The 24,763-nt window shown below is 45.2% G+C and overlaps 1 protein-coding gene across 3 annotated transcripts; it reads right to left on the bottom strand.

Moving 5' to 3' along the window:
- Window positions 1–9,894: 9,894 nt before the first annotated feature.
- hbp1 (HMG-box transcription factor 1) lies at window positions 9,895–22,659 on the bottom strand. 3 transcript variants are annotated; one of them, XM_056599256.1, is made up of 11 exons: window positions 22,585–22,659; window positions 21,065–21,235; window positions 20,598–20,778; window positions 19,028–19,148; window positions 17,925–18,039; window positions 17,288–17,403; window positions 16,889–17,045; window positions 16,070–16,214; window positions 14,885–15,172; window positions 14,221–14,362; window positions 9,895–13,270 (listed from the first exon to the last, which is right to left on the bottom strand). In XM_056599256.1, the coding sequence occupies exons 2-11, from the start codon at window positions 21,135–21,137 to the stop codon at window positions 13,265–13,267; spliced, it is 1,344 nt and encodes a 447-aa protein (XP_056455231.1). In that variant the 5' UTR covers window positions 21,138–21,235; window positions 22,585–22,659; the 3' UTR covers window positions 9,895–13,264. The 3 variants fall into 3 exon arrangements, with proteins under 3 accessions (XP_056455231.1, XP_056455230.1, XP_056455229.1); XM_056599255.1 differs by having other exon boundaries at window positions 9,896–13,282; XM_056599254.1 differs by lacking the exon at window positions 22,585–22,659 and adding an exon at window positions 21,653–22,578 and having other exon boundaries at window positions 9,896–13,282.
- Window positions 22,660–24,763: the final 2,104 nt, after the last annotated feature.

A 24,763-nucleotide genomic window follows, 5' to 3' on the forward strand; every position in this document is an offset into this window, starting at 1 on the left:
GCGTGCGAAGTACGCACATCTGTGAAGGGCTTGAATGAACGCCTTCAAGCCCTCGAGGCGCGCCGCGTCGACTGGCGTACCCACCAAGCTGTTAATGCAGAGATAAAGGTGGAATTTATGCAAGAAGCCTTTGACAATTAACACTCTATTGTCTTCTGTCCCGAGCCTGACAATTTTGCTTATTAAACCCCACCCAGGACGCCTCTGCGATCCTCTAGAGGGGGTCGTCGAACCCTGTGACCTCTCCCCGTCCCCTCCACCGCGGGGCTCTTTATGGTATCGATATTTCTTCGGTGTCAGGGGTTATAAAACTGCCATCTGTAGTATTGTTAATGCATTGCAGGGGCCAATGTTTCCTCCGATGAGATTTCCTTTCTTCCAGGAGTCGAGCCCCTGCGGCTGGCTGGCTACCTATATGACCCTGCAGGACATCGGTTCCTGTTTGTAATTTTCACAGAGGAAATGATGCCTGTGATGCCCGTGGTTCTGCGCCACCATTGGCATTAATATTGGACTCAGAGCAGTGATGCTGCAATCCATTACCCACCAACACCTCCATCTTGGCTCCGTAGTGATGTATGGCTCCAAAGTTACCATTAATGAAAGCGCCATTTCCCCCTACACATTCACACACACACAAACGCACATTCGCATGGACACACGCATGCATGCACGCTTGCACACGGAAGCGGGCGCACACGCGCACTCACACATGCATTCACGCATATGCACGTGTGCGCACGCACACACACACACGTACACACAAGAACTCACGCATGCACTCTTGTATATGCAATCGGGCGAGCACCCACACACTAACACACACACACACACACACACACACACACACACACACACACACACACACACACACACACACACACACACACACACACACACACACACATTCCCTCCCTCTGCATGGTGCATATTGAAAGAGGGAGGAAAACTGGGACATACCTGATGATAAAGCCTAGCGAGACCCCGATACAATGCAATAGGTGACAGAATGTTACGCGAAGACGTATAGGGACCACCAGCCGAGGCAGAACCTTATCTTAATCTCTGGGCGGCCTCGTTGCAGCAGAAAAAATTCATACATTTTGCTCTCCTGCGGCTTCAAGAGCAGGTGTTGATATGCTTTGGGCATGCAGGAGAGAGAATGTGTGAAAATAAATAAATAAGGCCCATCACATCACAAAAGTCACATCACAAAAATGTAATGTTTGATTCTGAGAACAGTGATTAGTTTGGGACATAATGATTGATTTCCGTTGCTCGTTGTTCGATTCATTATGAAACCATTGCATACATGTTTGCACCTATTAAACACCAACCTATCAAACACCAACCTATTAAACACCAATTGGAATCGGGAGATTGCTGAAGCTAAGACATTGGATTGCCAATTTCTTCACTGTAAAGTGTAAAAGGCCTTTCCAGACCAACAGTTATTATATAGCAAATGATTTACAGAAAACTGCTACTGACTATTCTATACTGCGATATGATGATTTTACGGGCAGATGTTGGGCGTGCACAACAACATGCAAGAAGTTGGGGTCGCAAGAATTGGACACAGGGCCAGAAGCGTCGGGGACCACTGTCTTAAAGGTTCTGGGATTGGGTTCCCAGGAGGAGGTACTATATCTGTGAAGACAGCTGGTCTCATCCTTAGGCCTCCTGAAGTTTAACTCAGAGTGTTGGCCTACATCAGGAAATTAAATAATAAAATAAATATCATCCCATGCCTGCAGAATACCAATACTTGAGGATTGGAAATCTTCAAAGCCAGCGCTTTGACACACTTCCACTTCCACTAGTGGGAACGTCGCACTACTTCAAATTCCAGGTGAGGCTATAAAGAGGAAATGTACAAGCAGGTCCGACTTCACTGGAAGTCAGAACTAATTTGACTTCCTCAAATGGATCCCCTCCCCCCATACACACACACGCACAAGCACACACACAAGCACACACGCACACAAAATATAAGATGAAAGTGCCCGTCTCTGTATATATACACACACACTTCCTGCCTATTCCATTCTCGGTGCGTTATCCCTGTAGAGCCTTTTCCTCTCATCTGAGATGCAGGTGTTTACCCAAGCTGCCGTCGCCGTGGCAACCGCATCTCGAGCGGTGGGGGGGGGGGCGGGCGCTCCGAGCGGCGAGGCGGTGTTCAGGGACGCAGGGCGCCGCCTCCTCGTCAACGGGGTAATTACGGATCGCCAGATTGCCTTTCGGAGAAAGGTCTCCGGGCCCTATACCGGGCGGGTGACTGACACGTCTCCTTGATTAACCAAAAAGAAAACACTCAGCCTCGATTAGGGCAAGTGACAAGACCCGTCCGCTGAGCGAATACCAAACCGGGCGCCAGGAAGTCGGTATAGATCCCACCCAAGAGCGGAGGCGGCGGCGGCGGCGGTGGCAGGAGGAGGAGACGGTGCTAATGTGGGGAGATAATGAGAATTAATGTAATGGAGCCATCACTGTCCAAAGCAATCCTGGTGCTGCAGTGAAACATGGGATAACGGGGTCGCTCTGCCACAGAGGCTCCGTACTGCCGTGACAGGGGGGTTTCTCAAACCGATTGCCAACCAATGAAGAGCCTCAAATAGCATTAGAAGAAGGAAACAATGTCGAGTTTACTAGTGACAAGGGTTTCTTTAATGCCCTTTTGTGCGAGTCAAAAAAGAAGAAGGGTTTTCCCCCATGGAAATCGAATACTGTTCTCCTCGTTATCAATAAAGGAACGTTCCCCTCCCTTGTAAATGGAAAGCTTACACATTTCTTCATCTTCTCCTGCATTACACGACGCCATCAATCCAGGGAGGCTGGGACATTTGTGTTCCTTTTGCTCTCAGGGCACTGCGGTAACTTTGCTCCTGGGTTTTTCCCCTCCCTGGCTTCTACGGCTGTGGTTGTGAACTCAGGATTATGCAGAGCAGCAACACTGCGCTACACTATTTAATGAGATTACACCTGAGCAAAAAAAATATTAATAAAGAGGTCACATGCTCCGAATAAAGCATGAGAAGGTTTTCTCCTCTGAACAGAGAGGAAACAGGATTCATGTCTCACCCTTTGAGCATGCTGTTGTGGATAAGGTGTGTGCTCTCCCCTGCCGAAGGTGACTGGGTTCGAGTCCTGGTATCTGCCCACTATACCTGCAGCCATCCCTGAGCCAAACGGCCCATAAATCCACTAACCCTACAAAGTACCGGTAAACGAATTGCCCGTTAAGGTCTGCTCGGATAAAAGCCTAACAAAACAACCCCCCTTCCCGAAAGCAAAAAACAAAACGATGGCCAACCACTTCTCATCCATCTGCTCCAGCCGCGCTGCTATTGGTCCGCGGAGGGAAGCGACCCCGTTGACTCGCTAGGTCATGATCGCCGTGCGAGGGATCTGGTTACCGACCAGGCCGGCGCCCGCAGCTGGCTCGGTGTCTCGCTCGGATCCCGTCCAGCGTTCCCATCTCCCTCATCTCCCCCCCCCCCCCCCCCCCCCCCCCCCCCCCCCCCCCTCGGCTCTGAGCAGCCCCCCTGACTGAGGGCTCAGAGTCCCAGCTCAGAGAGGCTCCTTTTCATCCGTTTCGAACCACTCGTGGGGCCCTCCTGTGGCTTCGAGCCCCGGCCTACCGGTTTTATCTTTACACCTGCCTATACGCGCGCACAGGCTGCTCGTTTTCCCTTCTGTAAAAGCCGGTGGGTTTCATTCGTTTAATAGATTAACCTAATTTCCTGTCAGGGATTAAGAAAGTACATTTTATCAGCTGATGTCACCTAGAACGACAGTTTTCAAAGTAGTTCTGCCATGGATCGATTTATTGTCATTGTGCATTCTTAGCGAAGAGACTGAACATGTTCTGTTTTATACCCAGCGCAAACACAAACACATTGATGCTAGTTAAATATGCAATTTATTTCCCAAGCTTAGATCAAATGGTATTGGACCCTTTCACTTTAATGTGCTTGATATAAAAAAAAACCGACCATAGATGGAGCTGCTTTTGACACGCTTCTGCCTTGCATGGTGTGGCTCCTGCTGTGATTTGAATTGTCCGGGACGGTAGTTGCCGCCCATCTTAAACTACTTCCTCGGCAACAAGGACAAATGGTACGGTGTCGCTTGAACCTAAAAGGGAGAACAATGTCTCTGTAACCGCCAGACATTTTCATTTCTTATTCTTTTCGTGTAGCAATGGCTATAACTGAGAAGGATGCAGCTAATGTATTTTTCCCATTTTATCGATTTGGAACTGCTTTTCTTGCAGGCTGCTGGTACATCACTTGTGTTGCTTGGTAGAACAGAGTTTTTTGTGTGCGTTTCACTTTATTCTCTTTCTTTGTGAATGCCTGAGAGTGAAATAAATAGCCTATACAAATCTCAAGAATCAATTCCTTCCACAAGTGAAGGTCACAGTTTATTTTCCTCAGTTTTAAGTGGACAGACTTTACAAATTAACTTTATTCATTTCCAGTACTCATTTGTTTCCAGAACTCCCTATAGCTGTGAGAGCACGGAGATAAAACATCTTACAGTTAATGTAGTGTGTTATTTGCGTTATTCTTATGTAACGCTTAATATATTTCTTCCCATGGGCAATATACTTATTTCAAGACAGAAAAATCAATCAGACTGCAATAAACAAAAGTATCTTTAGCTGTAATTGATATAGATGCGTTGCATCTGGATAAACAACAATATTAAAGTGCATGTGCGCATCATCCCCGTGTCCACGGTCGCATCATAAAGATAAATGAGATCAAATAAAGCATCCCTGGATCCATATGTCACAAAGCTAGGACACGGAATGGATGTTGAGCGGACAAAGTCGATTTGACTTCATCTATATAAGATAATGTACCATAATACAATCAAACATAGCAAGGATATCATATAACGCTTAGAGAGTCCGGGATCAGGACTTTTACAAGATAGGATTAAAGCCCGTATACTCCAGGTGACCCCCTGGCGCGAGCCCCCCCGTTGCCCAGCTGCGGCCACAGGAGAGTGGGGTACTGCCAGCCAGCCGCCGCCCCCCCCTGTGGAGCTCCCGGCAGGTGGGAGGACTAGCAGAGGAGCTGCTGCAGGGTTTCCTGTCACCTCTACACCTACGGACGCGTCGCATACGGTTCCAGCCTCATGTGGAGGTGCTAATTAACAGTTGATCATCCTCACGCGTACGTAGGAACACACGGCCGCGAAACGCACGCAAACCAACACGTTTTTTTTTTTTACCGTTACCATGACATCTCCGTGCACGCCACCCCACCCTCTCTATTTATCTATCTCTCTTTGGTTTTATACGTCTATCTCGCTCTCACTCACAAGTGTGCGTATGTGCGTGCGTACGTGTGCACTCAAGCATGTGTGCGTGCATGCGAGCGTACGTACGCGCGCGAGTGTGCATGTACGTGCATACGTATGCACTCAAGCATGTGTGTGTGTGTGCGTGCATGCGTGCGTGTGTGTGTGCGTGCATGGGCATACGTGTGCACTCAAGCATGTGTGTGTGTGTGCGTGCATGCGTGCGTGCGTGCGCACATGCGTGCGATTGTGTGTGTGTGGTTGCCAGCCGGCAGTCCCATCCGTCACGGGCAGATAAGGACAGGCAAAGCCCTGGTAGGCCGTGGCCTGCAGGTAGCCACAGCGAGAGCGAGATCGGGTCTCAGCGGGCGATCCGTCTGCACAGCCTCTGCCTGACAGGTCCTGTCTGCAGCGGCAGCAGCAGCAGCAGCAGCCGCCGACAGGACGGCACTGCCTATTAGCTGCCCTTCTGTGCTCCCCTTCTGCCAATAAAACGCGCCGTTTGCTGCTCGATTGACTCTGATGTCCACGACGGCGGGAGACGTACAACCCTGTCGGCGCGGCACCACGTCCTGAGAGCGACGCAGCGTCTCCTCCTGCCGTGACATCAGACCTCTCGGACGTTTTCGGTGATTAGGGTGGAAGCGTGTCCAGAACAGAGAGAGTAACGTAGATACCCCCCCCCCCCCTCCCCCCGGCGTGATATGCAGCTGAGAGAGGCTGGAGATGACGTTTGATTTTGTGGGTTATGTGAAGCGCGTCGGGTCTTTAAAACATAGGATCCGACTAATGTGTATTAGTAGTTGATGGTGGTTATTCATAGTGTTTGTGTTTTTTATAATCTTCTGCTTCTTTGCCCAAAACATTACAATAGTGCGACAGGGTAAAAGAGATCATTAAGACGAGGGGTTATTATCACTATTCGTTTAAGGTACCCCAGGAAAAATCGAATTAAATCCGAGTTTGGATCTGTTGTGACTTCTGTTTTGGGGTTTTACAGGCGCTTTTATCTACTTATCTTCCATTGATTGTATACCCTCTAGCAGAAGGGTTGCTCTTGACCACAGGGATGTTAATAAGAGACCTGGGAGGACGCTGCTGCGCTTCAGAGGACGGCGTTCGGCCTTGATGTGTGCGGCCCGATGCGCCGAGCAGATAGGAGGGATTTACCCATGAGCACACTGAGGCTTATGGAGTCAGCAGGCTATTAGCTTTGTATTGATGTCTCTTAAGATTCAATCTAGGATAAGGCACTCGGATCCAAAGCACTTCTTATTTTCATTCCGTTCCCCAGGACTGAGTGGTGCCTTGCTACAAGACATTGCTATTGTGCAGAACACAAACAAACCAGCCCTGTGATATCTGAAGGTTTGTGTTCACGCGTTAATGTATAAGGATTAAGCTACAGAACCCTTGAGACTCATATATAAGACGACGACTTTAATTGCCCTATAAACATGTCTACTATCTTACTCTACTACTTCTTTCATTGTTTAAACCACTTTCCTTTTGTAAATTAGGTAAGATTAGTTAATATTGCAACTTGAAACCTAAACAAGATGCATTTTAGTGAAGAGAAGTCAACCAGGGTCATATCTATAATTACTACATTCAATTCATTATAAATATATAATGACTATAAAATGCCATATCGGTTAAATGATCAAATACTACTTATGACCACTTATGTTCCTGACCCAGCTCATTTGCTACGGCTCATGTCCCAGATGGCAACCGAGCGAAAACAACATTATGTGTGAATGTGACAAATGTGTGTTAATGCAACAGTTTTGAGACTAACAAGAAAAAACGAACCAACTAATTCCCTGTTTGATGGACCGCATCCAAGACTCCTCTCTTTGAGCCCTCACTCCCCAGGGAGAAACAACTCACATCTATTATAAAAGGTACGGTACATCCAGCTGAGATTACAATTACAGCGTTGAGCAGACGCTTTAATCCAAAGCGATTTAAGATTTACCAGTCCATGCACACGCACACTGAGGGTGGAGCCCACCATGCAGGATGAAACCCAGCTCTTCAGGACAATCAGGGTTAGGGGTTTTGCTCAGGGACACCTCGATTCTAACAACCTTTGAGTTACAAGTCACTTTACACATCACACGTGGACGCCCATGAAGCCACAGAAACCTGAAAAAGAAAAGCCTACTGTAGGAGACCGAAAAACAACAGAATGGATTAGGGAATACTGAAATGTGAAAATGTGAAATTGAAACCGTGCCAAACCGAACAGAATACATTTAGGATGTTAAGAGGCGTTCTGGTAGCATTTCAAGACACCCTTATAATGCAAAGCACCATTTGACCATTCGTGACTAGCCGAACATGAAGCAGTTACATTAGCTGTCAGTACAGCTAAGTGCTGGCCACACCCATTATCTCTCATTAGAAAGATTCGCATCCATGGGTCATATTCTCAAGTACTGTGCAATCTGTTTCTACAGTCCTTAAAGCAAAGTGGCTTTATTATTGAGCTACAATCTCTGATGAGTGAAAGGAGGAACCACGTTCAAACACCAATGAGTCGCTGACATATGAAGTGGACACAGTGAACATTAGCGTAACATGAAGTCAATGGACTCTGCGTGACTTCAATTCTTCCTCCATTAGCTCTCATCTAACCCTACTTTCCCCGACCTGATGTTTTCCTCCACTGTCCCTCTCTCTCTCCCTCTCACTCCCTCTTTCTTGCCCTTGTTCTCCCTCTCTCTCGCTCCCTCTCGCTTCTTTCTATCCATCTTTTTTGCCCACTGTCCCTCTCTCTCCCTCTCATCCCTCTTTCTTGCCCTCCCTCTTTCTTGCCCTCTCTCTCTCTCTCTCTCTCTCTCTCTCTCTCTCTCTCTCTCTCTCTCTCTCTCTCTCTCTCTCTCTCTCTCTCTCCCTCTCTCCCTCTCTCTCCCCCTCCCTTGTGAGGTGCTGTGTCATTACTGTCAGAGCATGGAGGCTATTGATCAGAAATGGTAATCTCATTGCACGAGCACGGCCTCCCGTATCTAAACACAGGAAATGAGGATCCCGGTCCGATCAGGTTTGGGAGGGTGGTGGTCATTGACTTTTTGCCGGGAAAGCATTAATTGAGTTGCTAAACGGATCATCATCAAGGCCTGTTGCATTCCATTTTGGCGGTAACATCTACGAAGCCATTTAGTCACGGACGTCACGACGAGCACGTTAACACGCTGCTGTTGGGTTGTGTGGTTCGTAGTTGTTTAGCTTGCTGTCGCCTAGGCTCCTGTTGTTGTTGTTATTTTGGATCTCTTTCTATTGGCCGTGCGGTTCAGACGTTGGATAACAACACAGATGACAAATTCTCAGAGTGGGGATTTTATTTGCTTTCCTGTGGGCCGAAATAATAGAGAGACAGAAGCATTTTTTGTTTGTTCTCTGGTTCACAGGATTCACAAACTATCCAATAAGGGGGCCCTGATTCGCAGGGAAGAGAATGCCAGGAGATCTACGATGTAGGAAGCATTCAAGAAAACCACCGCTACAATAGCCTTATGGCTGTTGAAGACAGATATACATCATGTATCTATATTACACTTTATATGTATATGGGATACACACCTGGGATTGCTGTCACTGCTGTTGTGACAAAAGTGAGGCAGAACCCCCAGTGAAAATCTAATCCTGATTCTGTGCTGCTGTTCTCGAGGGGCACCGAGGACATGTGGTCCCAAATAATGGAGAAAAAACAGGCAAAAATAAGTCACTGCTGACAATGTCACCGCGGTCGTTGCGCAGGCGCAAAACCTTTCCCAAAATCCCTGGGGTTTCCATTTTGTGTACGCGTTTGTCTTGAGAAAATAACATTAGCGAAGGTCGAGTTAGCTAATAAAAAATAAAATGGTTTGCTGTTTCATGAAGTAATATAATCAGGCCTTGCTGACAGGGGTTTAAGGTTAGGGAATGGGTTTTCTGATGTTTTTTGGTTTGTTGCTCTCACCGTTTTTTTAAAAGACATTCAGGCTGATGTATTTTCCGTCATCAGAAAATGGTCATGAAAAGTTTCAACATAAAATACGCATCGGATTCCATTCACATCCAAGGCTTTGTGCCATGTGTCAAAAACGGATCCCTAAAACCTAACCATAAAACCAAACCCTAACCCTAAAATCAAACCCTAATGCAAACCTAAATAACCTAACCATAAAACTCAAGTCTAACCAGACCCTTCAACCAAACCTAACCCAAAGGTCCAAAACCAACCCTAAAACCAAACCCTCATCTAACCCTAAAAACACACCTTATAACCAAACCCTTTAACTAAACCCTATCCTATCCCTTAAACCATAATCAACCAAACCCTTTTACCCATACTAATTAACCTTACCTTTAAATTCGACCCTCGATACGTTTAACATGTTCTTACCGCTCACCTCCATCCGATGTATCCAGTCGCCGGAGTGAGGCTGCCTCTTGGAGGTAGAGGGATGACGACAGAATGAAATAGGGTTATAGGGTTAACCAGTCTCTGGTGGAGCAGGACTGATGTAGCTCATCTTCTTTTAATCAAGAGGGAATGTCAGAAGAATCCACTCACTGCGCAAACGTGACACGAGGGGAAGGTGGGAATCGCCTGCATTCACCGCATCGCACCGAAGGCATTCATCATGCATCAATTTCCTGCCACATTTTGAGCTTTGTATTCCGAGTAATTATTCCAAATAATTAAACAGGTGCCATTTGAAACCGTCGGCGGGATTCACTAAATGTCATTCCTTCAAGAGATGAAACGGGATAACGAGCTTCCAAGTAGGACCTCATGTTGACCTCGTGTAGATTCAGATGATGTGGCCATATGGCTTATCTGGTAAAAATAAATAAAAATAAAGCAGCTTCCTGAAAATATACGTCAGCACAGCTCACAGACTAACGCACAGCCTTTGATTATCACCGTCTTACAAAAGACATGTAATCAAGGCTTCAGGGCTGGTATCGCTCGCTGAATGACTCTGCCTAATTGCCCCTAATTAGAGAGCCTTGATTGAGGTGCAGCTTATGATTTGAGAGGAAGCAGGCAGTGGTGAGCACTGTCTCTCACTCTGTTTGCCCCACACCAAATTGTTAATTTTCAAATTCATTTGTGCTTGGGATTGTTCCCGTCAAAGGAACCTCATGCATAATTCAAGCCCCCTCTCCAGCGATAGTTTCTCACCCGAGTTGTTGCTTTGGCCATGCCCTGTTGACAGTAGCTCAACCACGCGGCCGTCAGCCTGTGTCTTCATCCGTGAAGCATCCGCCTATTTCTCTCCATCCATCCATGTGTACATCAATCACGGTGTGCGTTTCAACGTACGATATTATGTGCATTGTAGGCCTGTATGCATAGTAGGCTCACAGTATGCAGCTTGCATCCTTTGGTTTCATTGTGTTTGCTCATTCTCAGCAAGCCGTGGGTGTCAGCCCTCTCTCTCCCGCGGCTATTCGCTGACAAGTTGATGTCACAGTGCCAGAGACCAATCTGTAATATATTCATTTGCGTATTTAAATGAATAATCTCCCAAGATGTTCACGTAAATTAATGTCTGGTTATTATTATCAATCGCAGAACGAAGCTACACAACAGTGACTGTGGTGGCCTATAGGGCCCATTTATGAAAGCCCTCCCATATGCATTAGCAGTGTTATGGATGTTACCTACGCGGTGTCGGTGGCGACATTCCCAGGAAAAATCCCAAGCGGCGCATGACGTCACACACACGGTGTGGATCTGTGAAGTGTGGTCCAAAAGCACACCTGCGATTATGGCTCATCGCCAGAAGTATCGCCAAGATAACGAAACTGAAATCTTTCGAGATTAACACTCTGACTCCTAATTATAATAGTCTCGTTCCAGATGGTCAAATTTGATTTATATTCTTCAAATCCTGTGAATGGTGTTAATCACTTTTTATTTTATTTAACTGTATCATTTTGTATCCATTTCAAAGCGTTGGAACAGATGGGTGCATTGCAAATGAGGCCTTGGAGGCTCTTTAAAGTTGTCCTAGAAAACCATACAATGATAAAGTATAGGCTATGTAAGGTGTGCCATGGTTGATTAATGAAAACATAAACGTAATCGCTATAGTCTGGAAGATTTTGGTCAAAACTTCTGAACAATGAATATGAATTGCAACACGATGATGCATTCGTAGAAAGGTCTTTCTTGTAGGCCCATGAATGCTTCTTCACTATAAGCTCAACCAGATGTTTAACTTGTATGTTATATTCGGATAGGGCATCCTTCATATTGTCACTGGCATACGAGTAAAATAGTTTGAGGTTCCCCTCCCCACCTGACAGTGACAAGCATGGGCGCCGTTGATGTGGATGCAGTCAGACGCTCTGCGCATCCGAAATGAATGGCATATTGGTGCTGAACGTTGTATATAACCTGCTCCATGGAGTCTCCATGGAGTGTAAATTACAGTGGAGCTTTGGCGCCCTCTGTCGATCGCGTAATAAATAATCACAAATAAAGACCACTGATGAAGCCGCAACACATCTTAGTAAATAGAAGACATGCCTACGCCTGAATAAAACATATTTATTAAAGCAGGAAAACGTTACTGATGTTGAACTAGGCTTCCGCGTGGCTAATATGTCAATGTGAGCGCTGCTGTTTCTCTGCTATCCTTCTTATCTCCCACTTACTGGAATAGTAGGCCTACTACAAAGACAGTGAGCAAATAGTCTAATAGAATAATAACACAATGCAGGCTGACCTGAAGTCGAATGCCAATTTTAAAAATGTATTTATATTATAATACAAGGGGTATTCTGTGCAAGAGGTGGATGGGTGTATGTGAAACCTGTACATTATCAACAAAGCAGTATAAACTCAAGCAAACCCGCAAGCAGAGCACGGCTGCTTCACCACGAGCATGTCAAATATCGAATCGAGATACATATCATATACCATATCATACAAATGGTTTCCTCGAGCATACCATGGCTGTAAATGTTAGATTACATATTTATATAAAGTGCAATAAAGATTAAACACTTACAGTGAGGCCCGGCCCTGATTTACTGATGATGTACGCGTTTACTTTTGTGTGTGTGTGTGTGTGTGTGTGTCTGTCTGTAAGCAGGTAAGTGTGTATGTAAGTAAGTATGTGTGTGTGTGTGTATATATACACATGTGTGGGTGTGTGTTTGTAAGCAAGTAAGTGTGTATAAGTAAGTAAGTAAGTATGTGTGTATATTTGTGTGTGTGTGTGTGTGTGTGTGTTCTACCTCCTCTCCCGTGCACCCCCCCCCCCCATCAAGGCCCATTCATGGTTTAGCCCAGTGGGAAGGAAGGGGATCGCAAGTCAAGGCAGGCACATCCACACACACACAATCACACACAACTGACCGACGTTTAATTGCTTATTATTCACTGCATTACAACATTTATCCATGAAAAAGTTGACCAATCTGTGGATTGTTCCTCAAAATGAGGCAGAGGCTAGAGGAAGAAGAAAGTGTTGCAAAATATAGTATTATACTATTATTTTACAATTATGGACACTCGCTGTTTAAAAGATTGCTCAGCCTACACTGAGCGTAGCACCACATATCCACATGTTTATCTCTGAGTAGTATGAAATATCTGGAAATATATAGAAGCAGATCCATTATTTTAAAAAAGGACGTAAAACAAAAGGCATATCTGACATAAAAAGTTATAGGAAAATAGTAGCACTGTTAGTGATGAGATTACATTTTACAGTTTGGGGATATATTCTGTAATCAATGTTGCCGATTTCTTTCCCTTAAAGGTTGTCTCTATAATGTATTCTTTGTAAAGGTAATAAAATGCGTGTATAAGTTCTGCATCACAGTTGTAACTCATCGATGCGGGCGCAGAGCTGTGTTCAGGCTTTAAGCGGTGTGTATCTAAAGGGCTTCTCCTCCGTATCACACCAGCAACACCTGAGCAGGTCGTGGGGCTCAACTAGGTCTGCTGGGAGCCCTGGCGGAGAAGAGAAGCAAAGGAAGAAAATACCAGTTCATAAATTACCTTTGAGTGTAATTAGATCGAAGATACACGGAGCTGGCAATGTCTGTCTTGCTTCACAATAAAATTAAATATATATTTTCTTGTGCCCTTCCTAAATCCTTTGCGACCAACTGGGATTAAGTGGTATACAAACACATTTTAATTGAATGGAAAAGTTATTTATTGTCGCAAGGCGACAATAAACAGATGATAAGATGGTGTCTGGTGGCATGATTAAAAACGGTAGCATCCAAGTGAAACCAGAATATATAGAACGCAAATAAAAGAACGGCAGACGAGGCCCAGTCAACAAACACACGTTCCTCTGCCCTGGACTCCTATCCTAAATGGCGCATTTCCACCGGAGGGTGCGGGTCGGTTCAATCTGCAAAGGTGCGGCACGGATCGCGTTTCCACCGCCAAAAGTGGGCGTTATCCGGACTGAGCCTCATTGAGCCGCGCTCGTCTGCAGTTCTCCTCCGTCGGTGTACTCGATCGGTCGACAGAATCGTCAGTTCCGTGCGACGGGAGGACAGTAAAAAACAAACGCAGTACCCGCAAGGTTCTGTGTACAACGGCGAAAGCTTCGATTAATTGAAGAAAATGTCGCGCAAAAGTTTGACGTCCTTGTTGGACATTTATTTTGTCGCAATTATTATTTTTCTCCAGCAGTTTACACTGTGTCAGGCTGCTATGAGGTGTAGCTGCCGCGGCTATCGCCATCCGGCTTAAACCCCGCCCTACCATAAAGGGTACTGTCAGCGGTGGAAACGCCAGCCGTAACTGAGCTGGGCTATACCACGCCCTCCCTGATTGGCTGAGGCGTGCTGGGTCCGAAGCGTACACGCCGGTGGAAGAGCGCCATGCAGAGGCCCCATCAGGGGCCAATCTAGAAGCAGGGGTTCACGCACCGAGTTGGTCCTCTTGCGCTTCCAGCAGTCCGGGTTGAGGCGCTTCTGCTCCTCGGCCAGGACCTTGGCCTCCAGGGTGTACATCCTCCTCTCCTCGCTCTTCATCTTCTTCCACTTGTCCCCCAGGATTACGCTGATGGCTCTGCGTGACATCGGAGGAGAGCGCCGTTATTACCGGTAATCCCCTCACTGCAACCAAGGGCTTCTTTCTACCTTGATAACCTGAACGGGTGCATTTTGCATCTCGTTTGGGTTCATGGTACAAATTTCCCCGATGTGGAGGATTACCTGGCAGTGAAGCATTTTCTGAGTCTGATTTCTAACAGGTCTTGATAATGGCTATAAATAGCCATTATTTATCTGAATCGAAATAAGGCTAAAATGGTGTAAAAATCAGAGAATACCAGGAATCGAATAACAACATTATTATTATGCTGTTCTGTAAAAGTACAAAATGCTATGTGTTGCACAGTGCCACAGTGTCGTCTATTAGCAGAGATGGAGGGGAAGTTTCTTTGGGTTGGTTTAGTTTCAGAACGTTCTCTTCCGCTCTCTCTTTAGAACTCTTGAATCTTAATCACAGCACCCTTTGTCTACCTTTCTGCCACGTCCCTGTGTCCCAACGGATTCACCGTTACCATGGCGACGCGGGAAGAACACACACCTGTTATCCTTGCCGGGATACATCTGGGTGTACTCGACTCTGTACTTCTTAGCGAAGAGCATGAATGCATTCATCGGCCGCTTGCATTTTGTGGGCACGGCAACCACGGCCGTCCCTGAAGTCTGGCCCCTGCCTGATTTGCTGTTGGAGGACTGCGGGGAGCCGGCGCGCTCAAACTTATCACAGTCTGGGCTCACAGCGCCCCCGCTGGACTGGGAGGTCCTGCGCTGGCGAGCCATGTTGCTCAACACGTACACGGCTGAGGAGTCCAGCGGGGTGAAGTCATAACTGTGAGAGGAGAGATGTGGTCATGGTTATTGAGGAGCAGCTAGGGGTATACAGGCACGCTGTAGAAGGCTGCCGACATCTGGGGTTAAAGACCATTCCCTTCCCACTGGGAGTCCACTGGGAGTGGAAATTAAATGCTATTCCAATACAGTAAGTGGGAATAGGCTCATGTGTAGGCAATGTTTATTAAGTGCTGTAGACAGTCATTCACTCCAATGAGAATAACATAGGCACATCATTATGTAGTCGAAAGATACATACACATATTGAATCTGCCGAATAACAAGCGAACAGGGTCATGATCTTCACTTTATAACTTCCGGAGTCATTTTGAAGTTCTGCTTGATCACTGTCACTTCCCTGTTTATTTAGGCATCTCCTGTTGTCTCTTGTTTAGCTAGCGTCTAAATATAGTCAGGTCTGCTTTTACTCTACAGGCCAACGGCGTGACTCATATAGAACAAACCACATGTACTGTACCGTCTGCACGCTGAAATCATGACCTGTTTAACCTTGTTACGTTTCTTTACGAGTGCGCTAGATCACTAGACTGGGTACCCCCAGCCCATTCTGCCGACGTTTTGAATTCGCCCTGCGGAAGGGTCTGGAGAAGAGCAAGACATTTCTTTCTGCTTCCGATACGCTTTTGCGGGAGCCAATCAACAAGCTGGCTTTTCCCCCCGGCGCGCTATTGGCTGGTTTAACACAATGACGACACAGGGAAGCGACGGCAAGCAGCCAGTTGCGTATAGCGTCGTTTGAACTAGGCCCGTTGATCCCGCCTCTTGTGCTAGAGAGAATGACAGCAGCCTCCCCAGACCAGCGTGCAATCTACGGTTGAGCTTGGTCTGGCAATAGCCAGGCTGCTAGATCTCGTTTGTAAGGAGGGTAGCATACCTCCTGAAAGTGTCGAAGACCACCGAGTCGTCGCAGTTAATGGCATCCGCGTGGTTGGGGGGAAGACACAGGTCACCCACCTGCATCTCATAGCAGGGGATCCCATGATGCACCACAGTGAGGCTGGGGTAGAAGGAAGCCCACCCTGAGAGAGAGAGAGAGAGAGAGAGAGAGAGAGAGAGAGAGAGAGAGAGAGACAGACAGATACAGAGAGAGAGAGACAGACACAGAGAGAGACAGAGACAGAGACAGAGACAGAGAGAGAGAGACAGACACAGAGAGAGACAGAGACGGACACAGAGAGAGACAGAGACAGAGACAGAGAGAGAGAGACAGACACAGAGAGAGACAGAGACAGAGAGAGACAGACACAGAGAGAGACAGAGACAGAGAGAGGGAGACGGACAGAGAGAGAGAGAGACGGACACACAGAGAGAGAGAGACGGACACAGAGACAGACAGACAGACAGACAGACAGACAGACAGACAGACAGACAGACAGACAGACAGACAGACAGACAGACAGACAGACAGACAGACAGACAGACAGACAGACAGACAGACAGAGCATTAGCGATGGCAGGCTGCAGGCGACCCCCCTGCAGATATTTGGTAAACAAAAAATATAATGATCGCATCCCGTACACTGAACGGTGGTGGTAAAGAGATTGGATGCGGGCCAAAAATACATATGCATATTATATAATATAGATCTGTAATAATGCACTTGCTATGCATACTCTGTGTTTCCTATAGGTTTCGAACGAATCTCAATAAAAGCAAACAAATGAATACCATCTTATTCGTGCATTTTTCTACCTTTATTTTTGACGAAAAACGGGTGGTCCAGTCGACATTCCGCTGTTAAAAGGCCATTGGTGGTTGAGCCGGGGTCAAAGGTCAGTTTGAGCACCACCTGGGCCACAGACACGGCCTCCTCGTGGTCCACCAACCGGAGCCCCTCCGACCCGTAGCTCTGGACAACACGAGGACCATCACGTTCAGCATCTCATAGGTTCACAGTCAACCACTGCACGTTGTTGTTATAAAATAGACACAATCATTGCATGGAATAGCACAGTAGTGAGTGAGTGAGTGAGTGAGTGAGTGTCGTGCATGCCCCCTTGTCTGTGTCTGTGTGTGGCGCGCGCACGCGCGTGTGTGTGTGTGTGTGTGTCTGTGTCTGTGTCGTGCGTGTGTGTGCTCGTGCGTGCGCACCTTGAGGGAGGTGCACACCATCATGGAGTCGTCGTCGGAGTCGTCGTCAGAGTCTCGGAGGTCGTCGGCGTCCTGCCACTCCACGTTGGAGCCGCGGTGGAAGCGCAGACGGGTGCCTGCGGAGACGAACCGAGGAGACGTCAACACACAGCGGAAGACGCACAGCGGAATCACTGCGTCGCGCTGTACAGAAGCAGCAGGGAGTTGGTGGGACTGTTGTGAAGCACGTTCGGGATTGAGATCCATCCATCAATTTTTTTTGTTCATCTTTATAAACTTGGATTGCATGCGTTGACATCATCTGTATATGCGCGTTGTAGCACAATGTTGATTCAATGTCCATCACCGGATTATATTTAATGCAAGTATGATTACACCGGCACACTTCCACTTTAAACTTCTCTCGCTCTTATTTTCTTAATTTGTACTTTTGCTGTTTTTTATTAGCTATATACCTACTAAAGCTTTTACAGTTTTATCGTAGGGTTTTACAGTAACCCTATGATAAAGAGGGTTAGAGTTAGTCTTGAATCATCAACATCAAATACTACTGCGGTGACGTTAGAGTGCAATGTGTGTGTGTGTGTGTTCCCCTCGTGTGTTCCCCTTGTGTGCTCCCATACTCTGAACAGTTTACCTTTCAGGAAGCAATGCCAGGCTGTGGAGGGCCAGGAGCGGGACCAGGCCATGTCTTCGTCGTCTGAGAACGATGAAGACATGGAGAAGACCCCGGACTCGGACTCACTGCTGGCCTGTTCCGGATCAGGGACATGAACTCTGTGTCATTCTTTACCTTGATATTTGTATCCAACGTGACAAGTCAACTGAGACACACGACTTGAGACACTCAGTATGAAGCAGCCGGTATGGGTTGTGGATGGGATGCAGTGTACGGTATGCAATGTCAATTTAATGTACATGGATATGAATATATATAAATACATGGTGAGGGGGCTTACTGACATCATTTCATTGACATCCTAAAATTATAAATGAGAAGTTAATTTGGATAAAATCATCTGCTACCTAAATTGTAAATGGATTCCATTTAGTCAGCGCTTTTCTAACCGGGGGCCACTCAAAGCGCAATTACCGCATTACATTCACCCATTCATACACACATACCAACGGCAGAGTCAACCTTTCGTCATGAGCCGTCCTGACGCCTCCGAAACAAAAGGTGTCAGGGATAAAACCAGCAACCTCCCGGTTGTCATTCGACCCACTCTACCTCCTGAGGAACTGCTGACCCGACTACAGAGTAACCAACAGAGGGACGGATGGCAGTGTGTCTCGTTACCCTGACGCGTCTACAGACTATAGAGGGACAGGGGGTGTGTGTCTCATTACCCTGACGCGTCTACAGACTGTAGAGGGACGGGGGGTGTGTGTCTCATTACCCTGACGCGTCTACAGACTATAGAGGGACGGGGGGTGTGTGTCTCATTACCCTGACGCGTCTACAGACTATAGAGGGACGGGGGGTGTGTGTCTCATTACCCTGACGCGTCTACAGACTATAGAAGGACAGGGGGTGTGTCTCATTACCCTGACGCGTCTACAGACTATAGAAGGACAGGGGGTGTGTCTCATTACCCTGACGCGTCTACAGACTATAGAAGGACAGGGGGTGTGTCTCATTACCCTGACGCGTCTACAGACTATAGAAGGACAGGGGGTGTGTCTCATTACCCTGACGCGTCTACAGACTATAGAGGGACAGGGGGTGTGTCTCATTACCCTGACGCGTCGGCGGTCTCGCAGGTGCATCCTCGACGGGGTGGGGGCGCTGCTGGCCAGCGGCGGGCGGGCGTAGGAATGTAAACTGTTGCTGCTGCCGAAGATGTGGACCGGGGACGATCTGAAACAATGTGGATTGAATAAAAAACACAAAAGATGGATTCACAAAATAGGTAACGTTTATAGGGATTCGTGCGACCGTGGATAACGTTCTTCTGATAGGCAGAGCGGTATACGTATGTATTGCGCCAAGAACATCATCACACGCCACCCGTCCCCACCCCAAGTGTTTTCGTCATGTCCCCGAGACAAACAGGTGATTCATATCTTACTGGGTTAAAAAAAAATGAATGATGATGCTCAGATAGCCCTAAGCCTAAAAAAGGTATAATAGCCTGCCTTTGTTTGTCTGAATTTGTTTTAAAACTATTTCTGTCCTGTCGACTAAATGCAAATTCACAGCCACGGGGATCTAGGTTCATTGCTCCGACTCTGTAGCAGAGTACAGAAATATCATTGCAAGGTCAACAAACTGCTGTTTTTTAAGGGTGAGGTTTGGAATGAGTAGGGAGAGGCCGGGGGAGAGGGGGGGGTTGGGCAGTAGAGTGTTTAAAACATTTAGACTAGAGATAATAATAATAATAATAATAATAATAATAAATGAAATTTATATAGCGCTTAATATGGTACTCTAAGACGCTTTACATATTGGCCTATCAAAACTATGTAAGACAGACTAGGAATAAAAGAAAAACAGAGGTTAAACATGAAGAATAAGGTGGGAGTTAGGTGGGGAAGGCTAGTGTGAAAAGGTATGTTTTGAGGGCAGATTTGAAAGAAGAGAGGGTCGGAGAGACTTTGATGTGGGAGGGGAGTGAATTCAAATAAGATAGCTACGGATAGCAAATCTTACATATAGGTATTGTACAATAGAAAGCATCATGGGATTTTTCTGCCGCCATTTTGTGATGACTTGAGAAAGCTGTAGTCATTTAAAATCTTTAAATCAACATAAATCTACCGCAACCAATGCTACAAAAAACGTTGTTCTGCCAAGTCTTGCATGAGAAACGCTCTGGTCGTTTTCGAAACACAACAATTTCACCCCATAATGACGAATCAATCCCGATTAATTACTAAACAATGACCAAAAAAAGATGACAACATAATAACCAACACTCCTACGCTTCCGAAATAGAGGCGGCCATTATGTAAATGTAAATGTAAATGGACTACATTTATACAGCGCATTTTCTAACCACTGGCCACCCAAAGCGCTTTACAATATTGCCTCACATTCACCATTCACGCACCGACGGCAGAGTCAGCCATGCGAAGGCGACAGCCAGCTCGTCGGGAGCTAACAGTCAGGGTTAGGTGCCTTGCTCAAGGACACCTCGAACACTCAGCTAGGAGGAGCCGGGGATTGAACCAGCAACCTTGTGGTTACCAGCCGACCCGCTCTACCTCCTGAGCTACTTGTCTGATCTGACGCTGCGACATCACGATGCACAAATCCCTACTGCCGCTTTAACCAGGGGCTAACTCCTAGCGGGACGGGCAAACTCACCTCTTGTGGGGGGCGTCTTTGAGGAGGGGGCTCTGGGGGCTGGTGGCTATATTGGCGAGCTCCGCCAGCCAGTTGTTGCTGGGGGAGGTGCCCAACTCCTGGTGGGAGACCCCCGCCCCCACCCGGAACATCTCAGAGGACCTCCTGTCCTCGTCCACCTCCTGGAGCTCTGGCATGTCGTCTGCACACACAGACATAGCCTCCTTCTGTTTAACATGCTCAAATATTATCTGGTCTGAAACTCAAAACACATCTGTTCTAAAACGGACTCTTCCATCTGAGGACGATTGCTTTGTCTCTCACTATTGTTTTTATGATTTCTTTATCTTATTGTTGTTTCTTTTTAAGGACTTTTGTGTATCTTTGTACGGTGTCCTTGATTGCTGAGAAAGGCACCTTTAAATTAAATGTATCGTTATTATTATTATTATATCTGGTACATGGTGAGGGCAAATGGGAAAAATTACCGAAATCCATGTTGCACCCTGGAGAGGAGGGTAGCTCCTCAGTGCACTTTAGTGGGTCAAAGGACTCGTCCATTGTTGCTCTGCTTTTCTCTTTTCTTTTGTTTCCACACGTGTTCTAGGTCAGATGTGCTGTCGTTTCTGCGTTACATTACGCTTCCCAAGCTGGCCTGGCTGTAGGGGAAACAAAACATCGGAAGGATTGAACTGATAAAGTAGGACGACTACATCATGCTCAGGTCAATTCCAGGTCACATGGCAATGTAACTGATCTTTAATTTGTTGATGATACACAAGTATACAAAATCACATAAATGATGATAATCAAAGACATAAAATGATATCCAACAATATCCAATGAAATATTTTACTATAGTCTATATAAATCCTATAACATTGTTGAGGCCTACAAGTAGGCCTACAAAATACCATAACTTCTTTGGGGTTGTTTCTGTTCTGTTTTGATTTTGTTCGCACGCGTTCGTTAAAGACGACGGCGTTATTTGTTCTTCAAATATCAAATGACATCCATCAGAAACAAATGTCATATTTCGGAAAATGTGTATGACTGATGCGGAGGGTCGAGATAACCTTTTGTCTTTGAAAGAAACAGAGAAACCCTGTGCAAGAACAGTCACGTGGCCAATTGCGTACAGGGCTTGTTTATAAACTAAAAGACTTCGTTCGCGCATGCGCACTATCGCTCATTCATTCACTACTGCGTAACAAAAACAACAGATTGATTGTGTTAAACACATTCAATACCAAGTAAAAAAATCCCGGAGTCTAAAAGTAGTTGACAACCAATCGTTTTTGCTCTGTATAAAAATGTAGACATTCCGGGAACGTAGCCCACCGAGCTATCAAAACAATAACTAGGTTATAAAGGGCTACATGGATTAAATGCACAAGGTAACCTAAAACGTTATCCATACTCATAAACCATTGGATACTTGAACAAATTCAAAGGGTCATTTTGCTTTGATGTTTTAAATAAGTATCTGATCCATAAGGTCATTCATTTTTGCTTAAAATTACATTCTAAAATCATGCCAATTCAACCGTGTAAGACAATAGATGGATGCAAAGCAAAGTGTTACAACACGGTAGTAGGTCGTTCTGCAGGAGAACGCAAAGGCACTGAAGCCTACATGGTAAACAAAAGAATGTCAACAAGTTCAGGCATGACGCAACCTATGTTGCCTGTTCAAATAAATGAATGAGTTGCAATCGTCCAAACGCACATTCCAGAACCCATAACGCAACCAATCACCCTATTAAAGTTGGAATGTTTCGTAGCGCAGGGCGATCGCTGTCTGTTCGATTGATACAACCAAAACACACGTCACAATGAAAAAAAAAACAGGCAAGCACAATCTGTCATTCGACATTTAATACGTGCATGACAACTCTGCTAGACATACATTCTCAAATCGTGCGGTAAAGCTCCGTATAATAATGATCGATTATACGATTTTGATCCGTGCGTTACTTTGAAATTAAGTAGATAACTTAACACTTACCAAAACTGTCGCGATCAACTAACTCTCTTGCTTTCTTTCGGTGGGTGGGTAATGAACATTGCCAAATAAGGAAATCCATTGGCGGATGAAACCGTCAGTAGCGATGAGCTCTCGTTTCCATTGGTGTAGAGCAGCGATAAAGCTGCGGAGGGCGCGGCTTGGTTTGTTGATGAAATTCTCATTGGTCGATCTGGGTGAAAGTACACGTCTGTTACAATCCAGTCACAGCTGATTGGCAAAACAAGAACAATACTTGCGTTTTGTACTTTGTATGAAATGCTCAAGGCCTCATTACTTGCCATGTTAAGCTTGGCTAAGCTGTTAAATATCAAGAGCCTACAGTTTGCATTTTCTATTCGCAATCATGAATCAATGGCTGCATGACTTGATGAATGAATGGACGGACAAATGAATGATTGAATCGAGCGATCAACGAGTGCATGGATGGACGAAAAAAAACACAAGGACGCCAGGATATAAAACAGTTGTTTATTTGAATGAAAAGTGGAACATAATATTGGCCAACGTTTCAGTTTGTCTTCTATGGTACTCATAATAACAAACACTGTGCACATTTGGAAGATAAGCATTTTTTTTTATTTATAGGCCTACATTAAACGTGTGTGAATAATATTTCAAAAACAGGTTACGCTACAGTAAACAGCAAAAAAGGCAATACTGTAATTGCCTTAAAAATAATGAAGGCAAGAGTTATCACTGAAGTTGTCTGCTGAGGAGGAACATTGAAATATGCATTTCAAAATATTAGTTGTTTGCAGAGGTAGACAGCATTAAATAATCTTAATGTCGCTAGATGGAATAACACATTTTTTTTCACTGACACGTGACTAAAATATTACATTGGCACACACAGAAAGAAAACATTAAATAAATAATAGTTCCATAAAAGAAGATGAGACATTTACTAGTGGGAGCATATATTAAAATAAAGGCATAGTTCACAATGTATTACTGTAAAACAAAATCTCTATCTTTGAAGTTTGTTTTGTGCAAAAGCAAATAGCTACCAGTATACACTTAACGACAATTTACAGTTTAGGAAAAGGTAGCCAAAAAATGGTATGAATTATGACAATTGATATTGTTAAACAGGGTTGAGCATTGGCACCATCGAGATGTGTATCTTCTCTTTTGGTTCAAAGTGAATGTGAAAACTGGCATATAAAAACAATATATTCAAGTCAAATGTAATATGTCCCTGACATATATACTTCAGTTGATAGCAAACCTTTTATTTCTGTTCTTATGCCAACTATATAACTAAGCTTCAATATTCCCTTTAGGGTCAGTCTGTTCAAGAATTACAAAACACAACACAACTGTTAATCAACAGTTTGAGTCAGTAACATATTACCTTTGGCATGTGAAGTTCACAAATAATGGTCATAAATATAACGACGAGTGTATAATACTTATGCTGAGTTATAACACTGTGGACAGGTGAAATTGATCATTGGGAGATAATATGAATTGCCCTAGAGGGCTTGTACACCAGAATGCATATTGAGAGGACTCAAGAGAGTTGTTGTACTTTAAAATCCTACTTCAACGGGGATATACTGTAACCTAGGCTAATGGCAACTTTGTTTTGCCACACATCTCACAGGAGAAACAAGGTTGCAATTTTAAGCACAACAAAGTATCCCCATATTAAAAAAATAATAATTTCACAATTAATTTCTAAACAATGAGCAAAGAAACATTACTACCAATATAATACATTCCAATGTTCCTACGCTTCCAAAATCGAGGCGGTCAGTGCAATGTGCATTGCGATGTACAAGTCCTATCATGAAACAAGCATTTTAACTAACATTTTACAAATAAAACACACACTTAAAATCCTACCCATTCTACGTGAGACTTGTATTAAATGTAATCTAATACAAGCATAGAGCAAAAATAATAAAAAGCGTTGGCAATATTCTTTGCTTTGAACAATTCATTACAAACTCCTTTATAGCACACGTTGTCTTATATGGGATATTTAAGCAAAACTTGATGTGTAAATTAGCAATCTAAAACACAAATGTTGATCAAGTGGGGTCTTTACATGTCTCCTTAGGAATTAGCTTTAAAGCTCCTACGAGGGTCTGAAAAAAACAAACAACAAATAGCATTAAGACTGCATCTCAACGGTCTCCATCACTTTGTTCTG

The sequence above is a fragment of the Gadus chalcogrammus genome, chromosome 9, assembly GCF_026213295.1.
Source record: "Gadus chalcogrammus isolate NIFS_2021 chromosome 9, NIFS_Gcha_1.0, whole genome shotgun sequence".
Classification (NCBI taxonomy): Eukaryota; Metazoa; Chordata; class Actinopteri; order Gadiformes; family Gadidae; genus Gadus; species Gadus chalcogrammus.